The following is a 22,707-nucleotide window of genomic DNA, read 5'->3' as shown; positions in this document are numbered from 1 at the left end:
ATATCACAGAGAAATGTTATTGTATATTGTTCAATTCTTGTGTCTATGCTTGCAGTAGTTCTCTTTTTTGTTGTTGTGGATAGTCCCAAAAGATATGATACTTGACTCTTGGTATTTATTTAGTACAGTAAATTGGTAGCAAGACGCAGAAAACCACAGAAAGCCACAGAAAACAGTATTGTTTAGGGGAAGGGAAACATTCCTCATCAGTCACGGTTGAAGGCTCGCTTCCTTTTTTCATGTTACGTACAGACGTGAGTTTCGATAACTTTGGCAGTAATTGAAACAAAAAATAAAAAAAAAAGTCGTAATACTCGACTGTTGCAGAAAACCAAGCAGCGATCAACATCAGTACATAAGTGCAACTTCAAATGACTGCACATGTTATCCACACGTGTTTTATTAAATTAAACAGTCATAAGATTGCAGTGCCTGATAAACACATTTATAGCTTGAGTCAAGAAAAATTCTCTACAAGGCGCGACAAGCTCTGCTCCAGCTCCTCCCAGCTTGTCACACTCGCCTGGCAAAAGAGGAAACAGAGAAAGGAGTTATGGATACGTTTTATTTCTTCTTTCATTTCTTCTTTGTTGTGGACTTTACACTCACCTGGCTGTGTGTCCCTGTGTGTCCTCCTGTCTGTTCAGGGGCTTTGACCTTGCTTTCAGTTTGCTTGAGCTTTTGACGTTCTTGCTTTTTCTCTTCAAGCATCTTCTTCAGAGCTAAAACCGTCTCATCCTGAGCCACCACCTGCTGAATTAATTCCTTCTCGGCTTTCCTCTCCTCTTTCCTGCCACATGCCAAAACTAGCATCAGTACATGCACATGTGCACATTTCTGCGTTTGAGTATTTTTGTTTGCCACTTTCCTGACCTGATGGCCGTAGCTTGTGCCAGGACGCTGCTGTGGAAGTTGATGGCATCCAGCTTCTCCATCAGCTGCTGCTTCTGTTTCTGCTTCTCCTCCAGGATGAGCTTCCGTTTCTCCTCCTGCTCTGCTTGCTGCTTGTTCTTCAGATGGGCCAGCCGCTCCTTCGTCTCATACAGCGACATTTCTCCCAGCAGCTCATGGCCTACAGTCTGACATGGGATTAGATAACTGTGACACAGAGATCGATAACAGCATCTCAGTATAAGATACAGCACTGTGCAAAAGTCTTGATCCACATTGAAACCACTTTTCTTTTTTGCATAGTACTGCAGCTTTCCTTCACTTACGTCTGTGTCATCAAATTTCTTGAATTTCATGCGAGGAAGCGACTCAATGCAGTGAATTTCTCGGATGACTTCAAATTTGCGGCTCATCTCTGCCTCTGCTTCCTCCAGTGCTTGACGAAGCAGCTCCTGGTTCTGTTCGGAGACTTCTTTCACTGTGAAATTTGTCATGACATTGATGTGAACAGCAAAAAGAAACACGTGAAATGCCCCGTTTGACAAGCTGCTTGAGGAGGCGCACCTATGCTTTGCTTCAGCTTCTGTAACTTCTCTTTAGCTGCCTTTGAATTCTTGTGGCCATCTGCCACTTGCTGCACCAGATCCTTTATTTCCTTTTCCTCTTGCAACCTTTTCTCAGCATATCTTTGCATCAGCTGAGCGGTCTAGAAAAAGCAAACAAGCCATAAAGAAGACGACAACAAGTTTAATCCTCTGTGAATTCCTTTTATTTATTAGTTGCCACTTGGTTTTTACCTACCTCTTCTTTCTTCAGCTGCGCAGCCTTCTGATTGCGCTCCATTATACGTTTGCGGGCCAGAGCTGCCTCCTGTTCACTGATGCATGCCTCCAGGTGTCGGCGCTCAATCTTGGGCAACTGCTCCTGAAGGTCCTTCTCACGCATCTCCTTTTGCCACTGCAGGAAAGATGAAGGATCGCGCTCGCCTTGCACCAGCCGCTCAATTCTGTATTAAAAACAGACGCACAAAGGACGCAACTTTTCATGTGTTTGATTTGCACTTCATCCTCGTGGAGCACTATGCAGACACCTTGGAAAAGGTCAAAGTAGCAGGTAAAAGCTGTGCTGTACCTTTGGACCTCCTCCTCCACCCAACGCTTATACAGTGCCTCCTTCCTTAAAATAGCTGCATTGTTGAGTTTGATCGGATAGCTGACAGCCTGTAAAAAATATACACATGACAGCAGATATTACACCAACATTAGGCTATCTAGAAACCGGCAGAGTACTTAGGTCTTACCTTATTACTGGAAGGAGCTCCACGGGAATGAAAGGAATTAGGCTTGAGCCTTGAATCCAAGTCTTCCTCAATCTTGGACATCACTCTCTGTGCAACAAGTATGAGATGGTGTTGAAGCCAACAGAATACAAGCCCACCCTCACACACACACACACACACACACACACACACACACACACACACACACACACACACACACACACACACACACACACACACACACACACACAGTCACACACACACACACACACACACAGTCACACACATACACACCTTTGTGTGCTCAGACTTCTGTGGATTTCCACATCTGAACTGTTTGATATTCGCTTCATACAGAAGCTCCTTTGGTGGAAAACAGATAAGCGAACTTTTTAATGGCAGTATATGTAATTGAATTTAAAAATATAAATTTTTTTGATAATATCTACTATTATTGAACTTAAATGTGCCAGCTGCCGTTTAACTGTTAAACATATCTTCTTTTGTATTAGATTCATTGTACCTGAGCCTTTTGATGGTTCTTCTGTTTATTCTCCTCGATTATCTGCTTCTCCTTTGGAGCCTTGTAGGTGCTGCTTGGTACCTGCATGACAAACAAGAGTGACGCACCAGCCTCTACACAGTTTACAGCTTACATTCTCTTTAAGGATTGAGGACATGAAAAATTCTCAAATTAAAGGACTTTTTGTAACTGATACTGACTGGTTTGCATTTCTTCTGCTGTGGGATGAGCTCGGGCATGGGTAGAGGCCGTGGTTTAGGTTCGGTGAGGGCGAACTCCTGGGGCTCAGTGGTTTTGGTTGCAGCTTTCTTGAGCAGATTCCCTTGAGAGATCTTGACTGCAAGCTGGTCCATGAGAATATCTATCTCAGGGCGCCACCTAAAGGACACACACGCAAACATTTGGGTTGTCTGAATTTGAAATGCTCTGCTCACAAAACAACCTCCACTGGAATACTTGTGCACATTTCTGACCAGACTGTGAGGAAACAGACTCAATGATCAATGGCATGAACACCCCTTAGTTCCCTATTCTCTTGCATGTTCACACTGAGCCTATGTGACAGGAATGAAAGAGTCTACAGACGCTGTGCCGAACTTCATGTGACTTCAGCGTCAAATCAATCACTGAATACAGCCCTCAAAGGATTAAAAATTTTGTTTGCTACTGACTGCTGTCATGTCTTTTTGTTGTCAGTGAATTACACAATGTGTAGATTTAAGTTTTCCATTCATTTTTTGAGTTATTATAGTGTTATTACCTAAGTAGTATTTTTGTTTATCATGCTTTTCTCACCTGAGTAGAGGCCCAATCCACTGTTTCTCCACAAAGGCAGCATCATAGATGTTGTTCCACTCATCCTGTATCCACGTGGTGAGGTTTGAGAAGAAGAAACCTAAAAACTAATTTTGAAAAGTGAAACATAAGAAAGCTGCTGATTAATTTCCCTCTTCTGCACCCAGAATTTGTGTTTCTTACCATGTGCATTTTCTTGATGTCCAGAGATTTAACAATGCTGCTAAAACACTGAAGCCCGAGGTCATCAAGAAGAAATGTGGCCAGGTAACAGATAACTGGGGAGCAAGACGATCATTAAAACGTGTCAGTTCTTTTATTCAGGCTGAAATCAGGAGTAGCAATGAAGTTACTCACCAACAAACTGGCTACGTTCACCTCTGGACACTGATTTTACGTGCTGGCCAAAGAAGGCATTGATGACTACATCCAGCAGCTTCTTTTGCTCAACACATCCGGAAACAACATCAAGAATGAACTTCCTCTGCAGCATGTCCATGTCCTGTGACAAAACAAGAAATACAGACTAATCAGAAGCAGGCCTATGCATCCACTCACATTGATCTGAGTCTGACATACCTGCAGATCCTTCATAGCATCTTCTGTGAAGTCATCCAAACACTGTCTGCTAGCTCTAAACTTGTCGAGGAGCTGAACGGCTTCCTTCACAAGTGATGCATAGTTTGATGCCATCTTAAATCCACTAGAAAAGCCCAAAAATAAACTGTTTATATAAGCAAAGCTCACGCATTGAGAGATGAGAGAACAAACAGTTCTCCCTGGGATAGACAAGCCAACCGGGCTGCTAATGAAAGACATCAATTCACAAAAAACATTTGCTGTCTTCGACTCATAGACAGTCTCCAGCCGTCGCTGTGTTGCGTCGTTGCTTAGCAACAAAAACAGGCGTAAACAGACATACGTCCCAGCTCGAAATGTTAAACGAGGAATGCTTCAGCAAAAAAATTAATTATTTAGATTCAAAAGAGGCGTTTTATTATTGTTCAGTTTAACATATTAAATATTTCACAGTTTTAATCCGTACAGATTAACAGAGTGCCCTCCTCATCCTTTGTTGGCGTCCATAACAATAATAATGACGTAGCGTGTTGTGACGTCTTGCTGGGGCTGTGCTGGTCTCCTGCTGCCTTCATGTGCTTTTGGAAATTCTACAATAGACAGAAAGCGATCAAATTGACACGTTAAAACATCTGGTCAAGATGGAAACCCGTTCTAAAAACCGAAGGAAAGTTGTTGGCTTGTGCTTTAAAAAATGATGATTTTACAAAACAAATTTGTTTCCTAGCTTACCAGGGATTTTACGTTGTTGGTATCTGAGGGACAAAAGCTAATTACTGGGTAAATCACATGCAAACTGGGTTTTTATTCTCAGAATCGAGCATCTGAGTTCCTGGTTTAACCTGATCATCATAATCATATTTCTTAACCGGAGTGAAAACAAAGTCATTTGTTGAATTTAAATTAGGAAATACCAAACTAATGTTATGATTAATCTATATGTGATGTATTAGAAAACAGAAAGTTGAAATGACTCCAAAATAGCTTCTGGACAAACACACACTGCTGATGTTAATCATGTAATACAGGCGAAAGCTAAGGAATAACCTGGAAGTGTATTTTGAGTGAAAATTGTTTTCCCCACTGATATTTTCTCTCTAATCTCTTTTACAAACCTAAAAAATGTGCTTAATTTGCTGCTCCTCATTTGGATGGTCTTTACTGCAAAGAATGGCATCTGTACACATCCTAAATCATACATTTATTTGATGAAATTTCCCTGTATTTGCCTGACATTTGATTTTAAAGTTAAAATTAAACAACATTGGGCTACTGTATTGTTTTTCTCACACAACTTAGTTATAAAAACTGAAAACCTCCACTACTCATACTTAAATATATGCATACACTATTGATATAATCTAGATAAGGGGGGGTCAAACCCTATTTCATCTCAAGTGGGCTGGGCCAGCGAAGCTATTGCATAACATTTTAAGAAGATAAAAATGTTATTAAATAAAATGTTAAATAAATCATTTTTTGTGATTTATGGAATATACTGTTAGTGTCAATTTGACACACTTCCTCCAGATTCTAAAATTATTTAAATGTAGTAAATTCCAATTTGTTTCTTAGGTAACAGAAAACAACTGTCATTAGTAAACTTTTCTTATCTGTTGCTTATGTTTTATTACATGAGGAAAAAGAAAGTAAACCATCTTTAAATTTGAAGGGTTTACATATTAAAGCAATAAAAATAATATGGCCCTTACTTAGTCTCAAAATGAGGTTAATTCATCCTGGGATGAATTGCAAATGATGAGATATTATGCTGTATTTATCCAACCAAAATAATAATAACCCATATTCAGAACAATGGGGTAGTCCAAGGAACTCAGTAAGGTTCTAAGAAGGAGGATTGTAGAATTGTGCTATAGTTTATATCGAGTTCTTTTGGAGAAAGAAGCTATTTTTGGAGGAGCACTTGAACGCACCACTTCCTGGGAAAGTGGGAGGTGAATGTTGTCAACGTGACTGTCATCGAGTAACGTTAGAGGGGCAGAGAACAGCGGAGCCTTCGGTGCTCCAGTTGTCTGTATCGTCGGGGACTTGGAAAGTGACTGGGCAGGTGGAGGGACAGGTTGCTAACCTCGGGCTTCAGGGAAAATGGAAATAAGTGGTTATTTCCCAATACCTCCTTTGTGCGCCTTCAGAGCCTCGGTGTAACGTTCAGGACAACTTGCCGTACATTGTCTTTTTTCCTCCTATTTGGACCCAAGAAGCGCTAGCTAGCTTAGCCGCCAGCCAGCCGCCGATAGTGTCAGACACACAGGTACAGGAGAAGAGAGGAGGGGTTGGTGACAAAGGAAGGTGGCGAGGTAACGATGAACCGCTTTCGAAAGTGGCTGTATAAGCCCAAGGTAAGTTGTTGTGTCAGCCCCTGCAGTCAGTCATTTTTTATGCATAGAGCTCGCTAGCCTGATCATTTCATAGACTGTCGGCACATCTGCTAACGTTAGCCCGTGTTCCTGATGTTACACTGTATTAATCAGCAGCTATCCCCTTTGTTGTTGTTGATGCTTTTGTTTTGAAGCTGCAGTCAGGACTAACAATGCTACAGTCTGCCAATTTGGGCTAATACTCATTTACTTACATCTGTCTTCAGCTGACATTAGTGTTCATGTGATTCTGTCTTGTTATTTTAAAGGTTTGAAATACCTTAATAAATCAGTGATTAATAACAATCACAAGACCACTGAAGACCAGCTGAAAAAATATTCGTTTTGCTTGTAATAGTAGTGTCATTATCAAGTCGTTACCACATAAGAGGAAATATTTTAAAAGGAGAATATATTTTTATAACAAAAGCTCATGTTTTTAATTTCCTTAAAAACTATTTGTTTTCATTATTGATTCTGCTGGATATTTTTTTAATAAACGGGTTTATCATTTGGTGCATATACATGCTAGAAAATAGCACCTTTTTAAAAAATAAAAAAAAGTGCAAAAAACATGATTAAAATAAAAGTATGTGTTTATTCCAAACAAAGAACAAATAAAACATGGCACAGTTTACCTGAATTTGTTATTCTGGTCGACGTTTTCCAAGATCCAAACCTTTTTTAAAGTAGAAGGTGACATATTAATATGGTTTTGTTGTAGTATCAGTTCAAAGTCCAAATATATTTTATTTATATCAGGCAGGACAAAGACACTTTGTTACAATTGATAAGGTGGACTTTAAGAAAACATTGTTTTGTATTTGAAGCCTTAAAGACCACCAAAATACCTACCAGCTATTTTTCTCATGCAGTTTATTTAAAATATTGATTGTCTCAGCTCTGTATACCATTTGTGAATACAGTCTGAAAAAAGGCAAAACAATCAAATCCTGCCCGGGAAACACATTTGTCAGCAAAATCGTCACTTTTTGGGTGCGCTAGTAATGGATGTGCTGTGATTCCTTAAATCAAGCTCAAAGTGTGGAAACATGCCTGACACAGCAGAGGAAGTATTAAAGGCTTGGTTGCCTTGTTAAATGAACAGTTCAGTATATGCCAACTGCAGCACCTTTTAGGATGAGTGAACGTGAACATTTCTCTGGATTGAAAATTCTTGTTAACTTCATAGCAGTGTGTTTGTGTCAGTATATTGACTTAAGGCTTGCACTTAAAAGGTTAAACCTGTGTCATAGCTGCTGTACATTGTAAGTCTTTAAAGATTATTAAGCCTCTTAAACAAGCTGTTGACTGGTGGAGGTAACTGTTATTTCTTGGCATGCTCCTGCTTTACTGAAAGTTCCTCGATGATAATGTTCAGAAAAACCCTTGTTATTATGATACCTGTGATAAGAGGTAAGTCAGCTGATAGGTCACTGTGTGTTTGAACTCCACACTCAAGGAATCATCGGACGAAACAGCGGTGATTACAAGATATGCTGCATAGCTAAGCAGTTGTGATCACTCACAAGGCAAGCTAACCGAGCTTGAGCCAAACTATAGAGCATAGACCATGGGTGGGCAATTAACTTTCCCAAGAGGCCGTAGGAGAAACTGGGACTGTTGTGGACTTGCCCTACATTATGATTCGATTGGCTAGCAACAATGTGAGCAGAGCAACATAGTTCAGGGAGATTAACAGATGGAGTGGTGCCAGCCTGTTATGGTAAAGAGTGAGCTGAGCTGTCGATTTAAGTGCCAATCTATTTTCCTAGCTAACCTATGGCTTAAGATGCGTTCTGGGCACCTCCTAAGTGAGTTGTTCCGATCCCATAAAGAAGGGGTCCAGGGGCAGAGCAAGGACATGTTGGAGACATCTCTTGGCTGTTTTAGAAGCACTTCAGTGTTCCCCCAGAAGAACTGAGGAGGTGGCTGGAGACAGGGTTTCCTGGGCATCGCTGAAAATAAATAAAACGTAATCAATTCATGTTCAATGTAAAGGGATTTTTTTAGCCTTGGAGGAAGGGAGTTTCTACAGTTCATTCACACATTGGCAATAAAAAAAGTGTTTAATACATGAAAAATGCGTTTTGCATCCGAAACCTTTAAAAGGTTTGGCAACACGTATTTCCAATTGGGAGCATAAGTAGAGTATAAGTCAGCCTTCTTGATAATAGAAAACTGCTGAATCACATCATCATTGGGTAATTATAATAAGAGCTTTTGCAACAGTAGTGTCACACAAGGCTTAGATAAAAGGCCTCTGATTACACTTTGTCCACCTGTTCTGGACCACATACACACACCTGCGTCATTCCCTGTTCCTGAGTCAAACTGTATTTGCTGTCGCAGCATTTCGGTGATCTGGGGTCAGGCCAAAGTGTTGGGGTTCACCAGAGTATTGTTACATTCGTAAACGACTACTGCCTCTAAAGTGCTGAGCTATTGCATCAGTGCCTTTTCTGCCAAATCACAGCTATGGTAGGATTGAAAAGAATTACGCATGAGTCTGTGGGATTTAAATGACCAGTTCTGCCTCAAAGGAGTGGGGAGAGGCGCTAAAAGCTTCTACAGTTGTGCCAATCAGCATGAAAAGGCAACAGTAATAAAGAAAGAAAGTTCAGATGACTTTGGCACATGGTGCTGAAGAGGCACTTTGCTAGCCAATAGTTGTTTAATTTGTTCTAAGAGAAAATATTTCTGTACTAATTAAAATCTGTTTCCATCCCCCATATTTTGGCATTTATTGTCAAACACTACATTGCATTGTCATTTCCATCAACAGTAAGTGGTTTATCACTGAACTATGCTCTCCTGGAGATAGAAAAATGTTGAATCAGCTTGTTCCTTTGACTGAAGCAGAGCTATTGATATTTCCATAGCTGCTCTGTACCTCTAAGATAAGTCACACAGAGCAGGACTTTTTTTGCCCCTGCCACACAATCCCTTCTTAGTCAAACTCAATGCATTAGTTCCTGGACAAGATGAATGTGTAAAGATGGATGTCCTGCTAAGAAGTACGCATGGGTTGGAAGGACATAATACTGCAGTATTGACAGGTTAGGCTTTCTACATACTTTGTAGATCCTTAAACTGGTTGAGCTGGTTTTTATGCAGCTAGTTAGCAACCCAAATATCTATAAAGAGCTCTCCTACCTGGTGTGTTTTGTAACTCAAGTTATATTTAGTGTGGAGAAGAGTTGTAGATCAAAAAGATAAGCTTGGAGAAGGATTAATAAGAGTGTGCTACATTGCACATTGCAGAAAACAAAGCCAAGACCCATGTTGGCGAGTGTTTCCTCACCTCTCGCTCATCAAGTTGCACAGTGACTGATTACAAAAGACAGGCGGCTAAACCTGGGCATTTCCTCTGTAACCTGTGTTCCTCTCTGTGCTGGTATTCCATCAGGCATTCAGGAGCTGACCTTCAGCTTCACACCACCTCATCTGTCAGTGTGACGGGGCTCACAGGTCGCACCGAGCCCAGTGCACGCACCCCATTTTGCAGCACGCTACTAATTTTGCCCCTCTCCCCACAGGACATTTTAATGTGTAGATAGCTCATACTGCACTCCTCTTTATCTGAACGAAGCAGGTGATAACTTTTGTTTATAGTGTGCTGCTGCTTAATCTTTAGCATGGAAACAGATTAGCTTTTAGCTCGCAACACATCAAACATCAGCCAATGAGGTTTCCTCTTGGCAGATTTGATTAATTACATCATATTTCTAATAACTACTAGTGTTATTTAACAACAACAGTAATAGTCATAATACTGACAATAATAATTTCATTTGTACAACACTTTAAAAAAACGTAACAGTTTGACTAAAACCACAAATTAAAGATAAGTACACACACATATAAAGACACAGTCAGCAATGTCATTTTGCAATTATTCCATCATACACACATTAGATCTGAACTATGGCCCAAACTAATAGGAGGAAGATTAAAGAAGCTAACCGATAAAAATTAATTTTCAGCAGGTATTTGTTGTTGGGCTGGGGAGAGCTGCTCCAATGTTTGAGTCAACATTCCTGCATAAAAACTCAGAGGGAATTTTATATAACAGTAAACAAAGCTTGCATGAGATCAAATCTCTCGAAACTATGCATTTTTTATATAAAGAACAATGCTGTAAAATTATTAACATGTAAATGAAACACGTCAAGGCAGGCAAGTATTTATCATGCTCATAAATCACTGTCAAACCATCATATGAGATACTCTGAAAAAGTTTATTTACACCATCAGAAAGACAGCGAGGCGCGCTGACAGCTGACGGTTTCGACAAAGAAACAGATTTTTTGCTTTCCCTTTGTTCTCTCTTTGTTGTCGGCCGTGTGGGCCCTTCTTGAAATGCATCATTTGAATTTGATTTGAAAAGAAATGTTCATGTATGAAGAGGTGGCGATGACACACAAACTAACAGACGCATCTGTTTGGAAAGTGGGAAAAGGCACAGTCATCAGACTTGTGACGCTTCACATTCTGGCTTTTTAAAAGACCAAAACCTAACACAAGTTTTCATTCCCATTAACACAGTTGTTACTAATACATTTATTGAATTATTAAATGGCTTCTAGGAAGAAGAGTTGAAACGATTAATAGAAGCAAAAAAAAATCTGATAAATTTTCAGATAATTAGATAAATATTAATTCTGAATTGTTGCTTTTTAAATAAAACACTGGGTTTATGTCATTTGAAGATGTCAGCTTGTGGTCTGTGATATGATGATTTTCATCGCAATGTTTATGTACAATGCAAATATTGATAGTAGTATATATCTTTGAGTTTATGCTGGTCAAGAGTGCATTTTTACAACTTTGCTTCTTTTTTTAGTTTTCAATTTTAATCTTTATTCTGTCTTTTGTAACAAATGTGTAATTACATGTAAAGTATTTACATAATCCTTGTTTGTACCTTTAATTCATTTGATTTCGTTTTCTTGTCAATATGCCTCCAACATTTAAAATTTTATTACACTTCATATATATTCTTATCAGAGGGAACCATAGCTGCTTATTTATTCTGTAATAATTGCTCCATGCTCTCGCTGTGCTTGTGTCTGGGGTTAGTCTTTGCACAGCCAGTTCTGCATATTTGCTGCAGACTGGTGAGCAGTGGTCACTGTGGTTTCATATTTAGCCCAGTTTCTGGAGTTCCTTGTGGACATCCCATTCTGCTTACCCAACAGCCACGTGGTAATTGATTTGGTGTCAGCTGCTGGGATTTAGAGAGCTGACCCTAGTGCAGATTCAGGCAGGCCAGGCAATTGAAAGCCTTTTTAAATTCATTGCAGGACTGTAAGCAGAACCCAAGAGGTGTGAGGGCACGATGATTGAAGGAAAGTAGCCGTGGAAAACAGTGAGATTTTGAAGTACCACAGAGAATCAGCAAGTCTCAGTCCTGACTGAGGGGGATGTACACTTTTCTGCACCCTGTTTTTATTGGCATTGGTACCTTTTAAATTGCTCTCTTCATTATCATTGATGAAAAACATCACGATCACCTTTGTCTGTATTTACAGTGGGGCAAAAAAGTATTTAGTCAGCCACCGATTGTGCAAGTTCCCCCACCTAAAATGATGACAGAGGTCAGTAATTTGCACCAGAGGTACACTTCAACTGTGAGAGACAGAATGTGAAAAAAAAATCCATGAATTCACATGGTAGGATTTGTAAAGAATTTATTCGTAAATCAGGGTGGAAAATAAGTATTTGGTCAATAACAAAAATACAACTCAATACTTTGTAACATAACCTTTGTTGGCAATAACAGAGGTCAAACGTTTACTATAGGTCTTTACCAGGTTTGCACACACAGTAGCTGGTATTTTGGCCCATTCCTCCATGCAGATCTTCTCGAGAGCAGTGATGTTTTGGGGCTGTCGCCAAGCAACACGGACTTTCAACTCCCGCCACAGATTTTCTATGGGGTTGAGGTCTGGAGACTGGCTAGGCCACTCCAGGACTTTCAAATGCTTCTTACGGAGCCACTCCTTTGTTGCCCGGGCGGTGTGTTTTGGATCATTGTCATGTTGGAAGACCCAGCCTCGTTTCATCTTCAAAGTTCTCACTGATGGAAGGAGGTTTTGGCTCAAAATCTCACGATACATGGCCCCATTCATTCTGTCCTTAACACGGATCAGTCGTCCTGTCCCCTTGGCAGAAAAACAGCCCCATAGCATGATGTTTCCACCCCCATGCTTCACAGTAGGTATGGTGTTCTTGGGATGCAACTCAGTATTCTTCTTCCTCCAAACACGACGAGTTGAGTTTATACCAAAAAGTTCTACTTTGGTTTCATCTGACCACATGACATTCTCCCAATCCTCTGCTGTATCATCCATGTGCTCTCTGGCAAACTTCAGACGGGCCTGGACATGCACTGGCTTCAGCAGCGGAACACGTCTGGCACTGCGGGATTTGATTCCCTGCCGTTGTAGTGTGTTACTGATGGTGACCTTTGTTACTTTGGTCCCAGCTCTCTGCAGGTCATTCACCAGGTCCCCCCGTGTGGTTCTGGGATCTTTGCTCACCGTTCTCATGATCATTTTGACCCCACGGGATGAGATCTTGCGTGGAGCCCCAGATCGAGGGAGATTATCAGTGGTCTTGTATGTCTTCCATTTTCTGATGATTGCTCCCACAGTTGATTTTTTCACACCAAGCTGCTTGCCTATTGTAGATTCACTCTTGCCAGTCTGGTGCAGGTCTACAATACTTTTCCTGGTGTCCTTCGAAAGCTCTTTGGTCTTGGCCATGGCGGAGTTTGGAGTCTGACTGTTTGAGGCTGTGGACAGGTGTCTTTTATACAGATGATGAGTTCAAACAGGTGCCATTCATACAGGTAACGAGTGGGGGACAGAAAAGCTTCTTACAGAAGACGTTACAGGTCTGTGAGAGCCAGAGATTTTCCTTGTTTGAGGTGACCAAATACTTATTTTCCACCCTAATTTACAAATAAATTCTTTACAAATCCTACCATGTGGATTCATGGATTTTTTTTCCACATTCTGTCTCTCACAGTTGAAGTGTACCTCTGGTGCAAATTACTGACCTCTGTCATCATTTTAAGTGGGGGAACTTGCACAATCGGTGGTTGACTAAATACTTTTTTGCCCCACTGTATAAGTTTGACTGTTCTTGGAATTACCTGTAAACGAAGCGCCACCCCTCATGATTTGGCTTTTGTCTTCCCAGCAGAGGATGTGAGTGACAGAAGGAAAGGAGAATAGTAGGCTTGTATTTCTAGGTTAGATTTTGGATTTGGCTTTAGTTGAGAATAATGCAGCTTTTTATCAACACTGTAGGGGTTTTTCTTACTGAATTTTATAACTAAGAACATTCATGCTTTACACACTCTTTGCTTAACTGTTTAAGTAATTATCAGATTATCAGTTTGTGTCGTTTTTTCTGTAGCTTTTATGTACTCAAGGCCTCAATAGCAAGAGCTATTTTTTTTAAAGATTGCGCAAACTGGTATGGTTAAGTTAAAATGAAAAGAGAGAGCACATAAATATAATAGTGACAATAAGGGAAACAATATGAAAATCTATAATTTCTTCTAGACACAGTAATGCTCTGTAATAGGTAAAACTGTTTTTGAAGAATTGGAAAGATACAGATTAGTAGTTTGGCAGCTGTAATGCATGAATGTAACAATGATGGGATAAATAAAATATATCTTATGTTATCCTAAATTTTAAACTCAGACCACAAGAAATAACACATTGGATGTTTCAGCACCAAACCTATTGTTCTTTTAGTTTGCTTTGCTTCGCCCTTTTATCGAGTTCACCTAAATGGGGATTCAGTCTGGAGACTGCTGGTTTTCCATCATCTGAAGCCTGCCTTGTCCTCTTCCTCTAATGTTTTGGGTCATTATCTTGCTGCAGGGTGAACCACTGACAAACCAGTTATTTGTGTTTATTTGTTGCCATCCATATTGAAGCATCTAGTACTAAATCCCGCAGTGCAGTATTTTTCTGATAATACACAGGTTGTCCCGACACTTCCTTTGCACAGACAGAGGGGTTTCTAACTAACCTTAACCCTAACCTATGGAAGCATCGGGTTCCAGTGTTTTATTTATTTTCATTGCTACAAAAATGCCGTAAGATCATTTTAAAAATAACTTTTTAACATGACTTTTCCGTTTATTTCTTTTCATTTTAAAAATGTAGGATTTTTGACGGCTATGAGCAAAGCACCTGCGAATGAAGTACCCTCCCCCACACCTTGGGCTTTGCCTACCACCTGCAGAGGATGGGAGAGAAATGAGGGAGAATGGCCAGTAACTTGGTTGCAGTCAGAAGTAATGCCGTTCTTTATCAACACTAGAAAACTTTGCAATGTTTCAAGGCCTAATTTACTTCTGGTGCTAAAGGGAGGCTTTAAGTTAATGCAGTTCATGACTAACAAAACAGTCTGTGTTCAGTAAAAGTTTAGCAGTTTTCCACTTACCTTTGTATCATGTTAATCTAAATTTTAATGCTGGGTATGCATCTAGCTGTTTTGCAGTGACGTTGAGGTATCAGGAGTGGGCTTTTAGGTATAATGCCATGTGCACAAGCATGATGACTGGCATAAATGTAAGCTTAGTTTACGCTTGCAGTTGTTACCTTTGCTCATGGTGGCATAAAAAGTAGTCATTATTGCTGATGACCCAATGTCAGGTGGTTGTGTGTTTAATTTTGTAACCTGCATCACGTGGCATGCATGCAAACTGGTTGACGTGGCGGCATGAGTCTATGTACTGGTCTTCCTTTAAAAGCATATTTACAGACTATCAGTTGGATTCCCAGTTGTCACAGAAGCTGTGCTGGGATTGCTCAACCAAAAGGAAAATGTGCGACTGTCTACAGAAAAGTGTAGATAAACCGATAATTGTCGCTGTGCTTGCATGACATAGTTCCTTTATATCACCTCTTCTGTTGCTATTACAGTCGTGTAGCATATACTTTTCTCAGCAGTGACGTCTGTCATTTAGAGGTAGACAGCAGTAAGTGAAGCTCAAGTATAAAAGGTTACAACGCTGCGTTGATGTCATAATTGCTGTGCGCAATAACTGATGCATCAGGCATAACCGCAGCTTTAATCTCCACCGACGCCAAACAGAGGTGTGTGTTTGCCCACACAAGTACTGTAGTTATCCCGGGCTGTCATTGTGTGACATCCTGGACAATACTCATTCTCATTCAGTGATCACAACAGTCAGTATGTGGACAGAATTAGCTCGATTGACTTAGAAGTGTGTGACAAAACTACGGGGAGGACGTGCGTTACCGGACTTGCGTGTTGATTCATTAAAATCAGGAAAATTCTTAAAGTCTGGTCATCGCAGCATAAGAAAAGGGTCTGAGCATCTCCACGAATGCTTTCATCTGATTGGGACACCGAGCGATACATGGAAAAAAAAAAGTTGTGATTTTATCAAATCTAAAAAAGCGTTCCCTTCTCTAGCCTTGATCCAGAAAACATTACCGGATTGTATAACCAGATTATTTCTTGCATAAGAACGCTGAGGTTTTTGGGACGAGGGGTGTCCCCATGTGTCACCACATGACCATGGGGGGGTGGGATACTGAACAAGCCCCAGGGCCACCTAAATCCTCAGTGCACTTGTGTGTTCACTCTGCCTGCTCGGACCATGTGCTGGGCACATGCTTGGGTCATTGCTGTAATACAACACCGGATTATTTCCATCCCTCACAGAGCAGACGGGCTCATAGATTATGTCATCAGCCCAGATGGGTTGAGCACTTTGATAATACTGAGTCAGTGCACTCAGTTAAGTTGGTAGCGTGCTGTGGACCCAGATCAACTTTCAGCTGGTTTGTGCAGAAATACTCCTCAGACATGAACACAGTTAAAGATTTATGTATTAAATATCTTAAAATGTGGTATTTATGGATGAAAGCCGACTATCAATAACTCTGAGGTAGGAAGGAAACTCCTGACGCGAGCTGAATACGAAGGGAATGACTCAACATAACTGGAAGTAAATCAGCATAACACGGCATTCTTAGAAAGATTATACTTTTTATTCTGCCAAACCTCATATAAATAATGGTTGCATAAGTTTCCTTGTTTTCTACCAAAAAGATTGGCTTGCTCTTGCCATGGCTTTTATGCTGAGTCCTGAATAATAAATAAGGTGATGAACTGTTCTCAGCTGCTTTCTGTTTTTTCTTTTTTTTGCCAGTCTGCCAGCTGACTGAAAGAAGCAGAGTGAACTGGTTTCCCCCTACAATATTTGCCTCTGATCGTTGGAAGGAAGCCAGAAGGCAGCAAATTGAGCAAGGTTTCTCATAAGTCCCTCAAGTGGGCTCAATGTGCATGCACCGATGCTATGGATGCTCATGAAGCATTAGCCTGACAACCGTCATCATCTGCACAGTCTGAATAGGAATGAAATCAGCAGCTCAAGAAAAGAGCTGGCTGAGATGATCAAAATGCTGATCACACAGCGGCAGGGAACTTTCAGTAGCACGTTTCAATGAGAGTCACGCCGACACCGCATGTTATTGATGTTAACGTTGAACAAAAAAACCCAGCAGAAATTCAACTGAGTCATTGTGAAATGATGTTTGAGGGGTTTTTACTCTAATTGTCACTCTGGATGAAATCTTGGGATCTTGGTCACCTAAAATGATGAGTTTCTGACCGCAGTGGATGGAGATTTAGAGTCATCCCAGACAGAGGGCACCCAGGACAAGTGACAGCAGGACTATAACAGGAGAGTGGCACGCCACAGGGGACAAGAGCCAAATCTGCTGAATCATTTCCTCACGCAAGGTAGAGCTGTCATTGGTGTTGAATGATGATAACACAACTCACGAGTTCGGGAGTCAAACCCCCAGATGTTTACAACTTTTATACCACGATATGACTCTGCTATTTTAAGGAAATTTTAAGAGAGATTTTCACAGTTATTCTAAAACTTTTAACAATTTTCTCTAAACTTTCAAAGTTTTTTTTATGTAGGCAGATGAACGCAGGCGCTTGTTTCCAATGGATAGCTTGCCTTTTTTAATTTTTGTTTGCTTTTTTAGAAGAGCCTGTAACATCATCATTGACTCATGACGCATGTAACAAAGTATATTACCAGTGGAGACTGTGGATCTGAATCTGTGACAGAGGACTGATCTGTGTTTTATTACTTTCAAAGGTCTGGAAAGCTTTTTTAGTGAATAAGTCATCGGTTTACTTTTAAAGGCCAGTAAAGCTATTTCAGTGAGTATGTCATCAGTTTCTAACGAACATGTGTTCTGCTCTCCAGTCGATACCACTTAACTACTGAGTGTAAAAGGGACCTTGCAGATACATTATTATTTTTAAATGTAGTTATGAGTCTTTTTTCATCTAGTGGGCGCTAATGTAAAAAATAATTTGGGTTTTGCCTCTCCTGGAGGGTGTCAGAATATACAGCATGTGCAGTTAAAATGTTTGTAAGGTCCTAAGTCCACTCCTACTGCCTGAAACTCCTTGTTTGGAGTCCAAGCTTTTATTCCATGACTTATCTACATAACCATGTGCCACATTTGCATAATGCCTGTCTAGGCACGCCTAGTTTGGCACGCCTTCAGACAGACTTGTTTCAGCTGTGAGCATTTCATACCAGATGTTGCATTGTTAGTTGGAACAATGAGTACAAGTCTTGAAAACCCAGGAGATCACTTATAGTTTTAATTGCAGTGTCAACACAGCCACCCATTTATTTTCTTCCACTTATCCAATTGAGGGTCGCAGGGGTCCTGGAACCTATCCCAGTTGTCATGGGGCAGGAGGCGGGGGATAAATCACACCTACAACTAATGTAGAATCACCAATTAATGAAGCCATGTATGTCATTGGGTTGTGGGATGAAGTGAGTTACCCCAAGAGAAAACATGTTTACTCAACACAGAAAGGCCCCTGCCTGAATTTGAATCTGGGGAAAGAGATTCACGTCAAAAGGCTAAAATGGATGAGATGAGATTAAAGGTTTTGGTGCAGAAGATTTTCAGGTTTTGAAAATGGGCTGCTGTAGTCTGTATGTCTTTGTAATGGCTGCATTAGTCTGATAATGTTGTGTCTGTTCACATGTAGCACATTATAACTCAACTAAATTTAAATTCACTTGAGCTGGTGCAGCTGTCTTAGAGGTTTTCACACTAGTGTCAGAAAAGGGGGCTGATGCAGACGTCTACACTGCATGAAATTCAGTCCTTTCATACCTTTGTACTAATTCTTATTAAATTATTATTCAATGCTGTGTGGTTCTGTAGACCAAACAGCTCACGCATTCCTGCCTTTACCTAAATCAGCATGCCGTGAACACTGCTTGCCTTTGACTTATCCCCCATGATGCAATGCTGCAGGAATGTTTCCTCTTGTGTGAGGAATGCAGCAGGAGGAGGCTATAGCATGGTGTCTGTCTCAAACACTTCTTTTCTTCCTTCTTCAGCGTTGGCCTATATCCTTCAGAAAGTCTCCAACTGAATGCCGGCAGACTGTGAGAAGTGTTGTGTCCGGACTAGAAAAAGGTCTTTCACTGTCCCCCACTCCTGTTTCCTGTTTGGTCATTGACATTTGTATCATAGGCTCGCTCATTGTTGTTCAGTTGTCCAGTCGAACTGGCCTGTCTTGCCACTGCTGATGTCACAGCTTTTCTCTCTGTTCAGAGGTCGAATTTAGACAAAGAGGATAAATACCTCATCTTGCGATCATTTGGCTGTATTCCTGTATGAATAATATTTCGTTTGTGTTCATTTACCATTAGCCTACACATTCAGAGACACTTAGTTTTATATATATATATATATATATATATATATATATATATATATATATATATATATATATAAAACACCCAGCACGCCCCTGCGGGCGGTTTATCCTTCAAGCTCGGGTCCTCTACCAGAGGCCTGGGAGCTTGAGGGTCCTGCGCAGTATCTTAGCTGTTCCCAGGACTGCGCTCTTCTGGACAGAGATCTCCGATGTTGTTCCCGGGATCTGCTGGAGCCACTCGCCTAGCTTGGGAGTCACCGCACCTAGTGCTCCGATTACCACGGGGACCACCGTTACCTTCACCCTCCACATCCTCTCGAGCTCTTCTCTGAGCCCTTGGTATTTCTCCAGCTTCTCGTGTTCCTTCTTCCTGATATTGCTGTCATTGGGAACCGCTACATCGATCACTACGGCCGTCTTCTTCTGTTTGTCTACCACCACTATGTCCGGTTGGTTAGCCACCACCATTTTGTCCGTCTGTATCTGGAAGTCCCACAGGATCTTAGCTCGGTCATTCTCCACCACCCTTGGGGGCATCTCCCATTTTGACCTCGGGACTTCTAGGTTATACTCGGCACAGATGTTCCTGTACACTATGCCGGCCACTTGGTTATGGCGTTCCATGTATGCCTTGCCTGCTAGCATCTTGCACCCTGCTGTTATGTGCTGGATTGTCTCTGGGGCATCTTTACACAGCCTGCACCTGGGGTCTTGCCTGGTGTGATAGACCCCAGCCTCTATGGATCTTGTGCTCAGAGCTTGTTCTTGTGCTGCCATGATTAGTGTCTCTGTGCTGTCTTTCAGTCCAGCTTTGTCCAGCCACTGGTAGGATTTCTGGATATCAGCCACCTCCTCTATCTGCCGGTGGTACATACCGTGCAGGGGCCTGTCCTTCCATGATGGTTCCTCGTCTCCCTCCTCTTTCTTGGGTTTCTGCTGCCTGAGGTATTCACTGAGCACTCGGTCAGTTGGGGCCATCTTCCCAATGTATTCTTGGATGTTCCTTGTCTCATCCTGGACTGTGGTGCTGACACTCACCAGTCCCCGGCCCCCTTCCTTCCGCTTAGCGTACAGCCTCAGGGTGCTGGACTTGGGGTGAAACCCTCCATGCATGGTAAGGAGCTTTCTTGTCTTTATGTCAGTGGCTTCTATCTCCTCCTTTGGCCAGCCTATTACCCCAGCAGGGTACCTGATCACGGGCAGGGCGTATGTGTTGATGGCCCGGATCTTGTTCTTACCATTCAGCTGACTCCTCAGCAGGTACTTGGTGGTTGCAGCTTTTCTAGCGGCCTCTTCATGGTTCCCATTCGCCTGCGGGATCCCCAGGTACTTGTAACTGTCCTCTATGTCTGCAATGTTGCCTTCTGATAGATAGAGATATATATATATATATATATATATTTTTTTTTTCCATTACAGTGATGCCAAATACACTCATGAAATGACAGAAGCATTTATTTATTAGCTAAACATCAGTATCAGATGATATTCCCTTTAACCCTTTATCACCCAAGTTTCATGCAGACCTGATGGACTTATCTCATCTTTCAGGAACCATATGAATTTTCTCTCCCTCCCAACATAGTCAAGGAGTAAGGTAATGTGAAGCTCACATGGTAAAAACTAGGCGGAGCTGGGGATTTTCTGTCAGTGTTAAGATAGCAGTGATTACTTTGTGCTACCGTGATACACAGCTTATCTCTGTAAAGCTCATCTTCTCTTCTTTCCTAAACTGTTTTGTCACTTAAAAAAATGGTTGAACAAATGGTCATTTAAAGATTTAAAGAGTGCTTGTAAAAAATGCTCACTCAACTTTGGACCACTAAAAAAATCTTGATAATCTTAGAATTATGACTTTTACTAACATTTAATGGCCTTTTCCCCCAGAAGTCTGCCTTTAGTCTCAGTGATCTGACTTTTCCTGTATAAATCTACCATTTTTCTCACAATTTGGGTGTTTTTATCCTCATAAACAGATTGAAGTCACTGAAAACATTTTCATTCATGAAAATATTTTTAGTATTACCCTGGATTTATCATGTATTCATTTATAGTCTATGTAAGTAGGGTGTAAAGCAACCTTGTTAAGGCCTTCTCTGCTCCCTGCTTCCATCTTATTCAGTAAACATAACACGGCATATGAAACACTGCATAAAAATTCACACACATGAACAAAATGTGCTGGGATATTATTGATTTTACTCGTAGCAAGTTGAAAAGCTGTGTTTGGATACAAAGTGGGTGTCGTATTGGCAATGACAAACATCTGCCCTACTGAAAGAGCCCTAAGCTCGAATTGAAATGCTGATCTGCTTCACTTTAGTGCCGCTGTTCTCCAGTCATCTTAACATGGGTCTTTACCTGGGAAAGACACATTATCTTCCTTGTGATTGCATTGTCATCTAATAAAAGTTTGACCTTGACAAAAAAAATGTACAAAATGTTCTTTTATTGTGCGCTACGTGTTAATTAGGATTGCCAGGACGTGTTTGGTTACTGCTAATAACCTTTCTAGAGCAGCATGTTCACAGTAGTTTTTCCACCTCGCAGTAATAATGCGACCCAGCTGTAGGAGATATCTCTGTTTTCTTCTTGCTGTTTGTTTCATTATTAATGAGCAAGAGAGTGAGGGAACAGCACCATGTATCATATTCAGAGAGAGAGAGAAGCACGCCTCCATGGGGAGAGCATCGTGCAACAGGAAACACTGCAAACTTAAGGGAAAAGATCCTGTGAGAGGTTCCGATAAATACCAGTATTCTCTGGTTTTTCACGTCATAAAAAAACACTTCCCGTCAGTGCACAGCAGGCAAATGTTTACTGGTGCAGCTCTCTCTGCTTCCAGTCTGCACAGTCATGCTGGCCTTTTGAGCTCCTGTGCCATCACTGAGGCTGCGTGGTTTGTGATGATGCACATCGGTATGTGGTCGCCGTTTTCAGAACCATTAACCTTTTGGTTAACAGAAGCCCTTCGCAGGATGTGTGTGTATGCGTTTGTGCACACTTGAAATGGAAATTTGGTATCTAGATTGTCCAGTTAAGTTTGAATTGCAATTATAGATGAACCGTTGTTGTGTTTCCATTTTTTTAACGTATCTTTTTCTGCCTGGTGTGTTGTGGCTGTGTGTGTGTGCTTCGCGCTAAGCTTTGAAGTAGAGCAGGGCGATATGGCCAAAAATATTTATCACGATATATATTTGAAAATTTGCGATAACGATATAACAGACGATATAATTGATGCGAGACAAAATACAACTCCAAAACATTACTAGCGCAAAAAGACAACCTTCCATTTATTTTCACTTAAACAAGAAGCTGGTTTTTATGTACATTAAAGCTTTATAAAAATGTAACAGTGCAAATGCAAATTCCTTGCTGAAAGTTTAACCAAAAGGCATTTCCAGTAGAAATGGGCTGACATATCCTGAGCATAACCATGTATAATATCCACTGAAGTTAAAAAGAGGTGCTTTGCAACATTA

The 22,707-nt window shown here is 41.0% G+C and overlaps 2 protein-coding genes across 2 annotated transcripts in view; one reads left to right on the top strand and one right to left on the bottom strand.

Annotated features, from left to right (window-relative positions):
- Positions 1-101: 101 nt before the first annotated feature.
- Positions 102-4,540, bottom strand: cfap99 (cilia and flagella associated protein 99). Its single transcript, XM_080871337.1, has 15 exons — positions 4,068-4,540; positions 3,846-3,990; positions 3,672-3,766; positions 3,489-3,595; positions 2,894-3,071; positions 2,694-2,774; positions 2,465-2,533; positions 2,192-2,278; positions 2,023-2,111; positions 1,693-1,897; positions 1,456-1,597; positions 1,218-1,369; positions 874-1,079; positions 610-790; positions 102-523 (listed from the first exon to the last, which is right to left on the bottom strand). Exons 1-15 carry the CDS (start codon positions 4,305-4,307, stop codon positions 458-460), a joined length of 2,043 nt encoding a protein of 680 aa, XP_080727463.1. The 5' UTR covers positions 4,308-4,540; the 3' UTR covers positions 102-457.
- Positions 4,541-6,065: 1,525 nt separating this feature from the next.
- The window catches only part of zfyve28 (zinc finger, FYVE domain containing 28), a 31,408-nt gene continuing 14,766 nt past the window's right edge, over positions 6,066-22,707 (top strand). Inside the window, exon 1 of the mRNA XM_080871088.1 lies at positions 6,066-6,427. Within this exon, the coding sequence (XP_080727214.1) occupies positions 6,392-6,427 (36 nt within the window). The 5' untranslated portion in view covers positions 6,066-6,391. The remainder of the gene's footprint in view (positions 6,428-22,707) is intronic.

The sequence above is a fragment of the Rhamphochromis sp. 'chilingali' genome, assembly GCF_963969265.1.
Source record: "Rhamphochromis sp. 'chilingali' genome assembly, chromosome: 21".
Classification (NCBI taxonomy): Eukaryota; Metazoa; Chordata; class Actinopteri; order Cichliformes; family Cichlidae; genus Rhamphochromis; species Rhamphochromis sp. 'chilingali'.
Note: the sequence above shows the minus strand (reverse complement) of the source record. Positions and strands in the feature narration are given on the sequence as shown.

What these genes read in the sequence shown, in the direction of transcription:
- cfap99 (XM_080871337.1), bottom strand. Translation starts at nt 4,307, where the DNA reads ATGTCTTTCATTAGCAGCCCGGTTGGCTTGTCTATCCCAGGGAGAACT. An exon ending in AGAACCATCAAAAGGCTCAG is followed by an intron (nt 2,534 to 2,693) that starts GTACAATGAATC and finishes TTTCCACCAAAG; the next exon opens with GAGCTTCTGTATGAAGCGAA. An exon ending in GTGGAGGAGGAGGTCCAAAG is followed by an intron (nt 1,898 to 2,022) that starts GTACAGCACAGC and finishes TTTTTAATACAG; the next exon opens with AATTGAGCGGCTGGTGCAAG.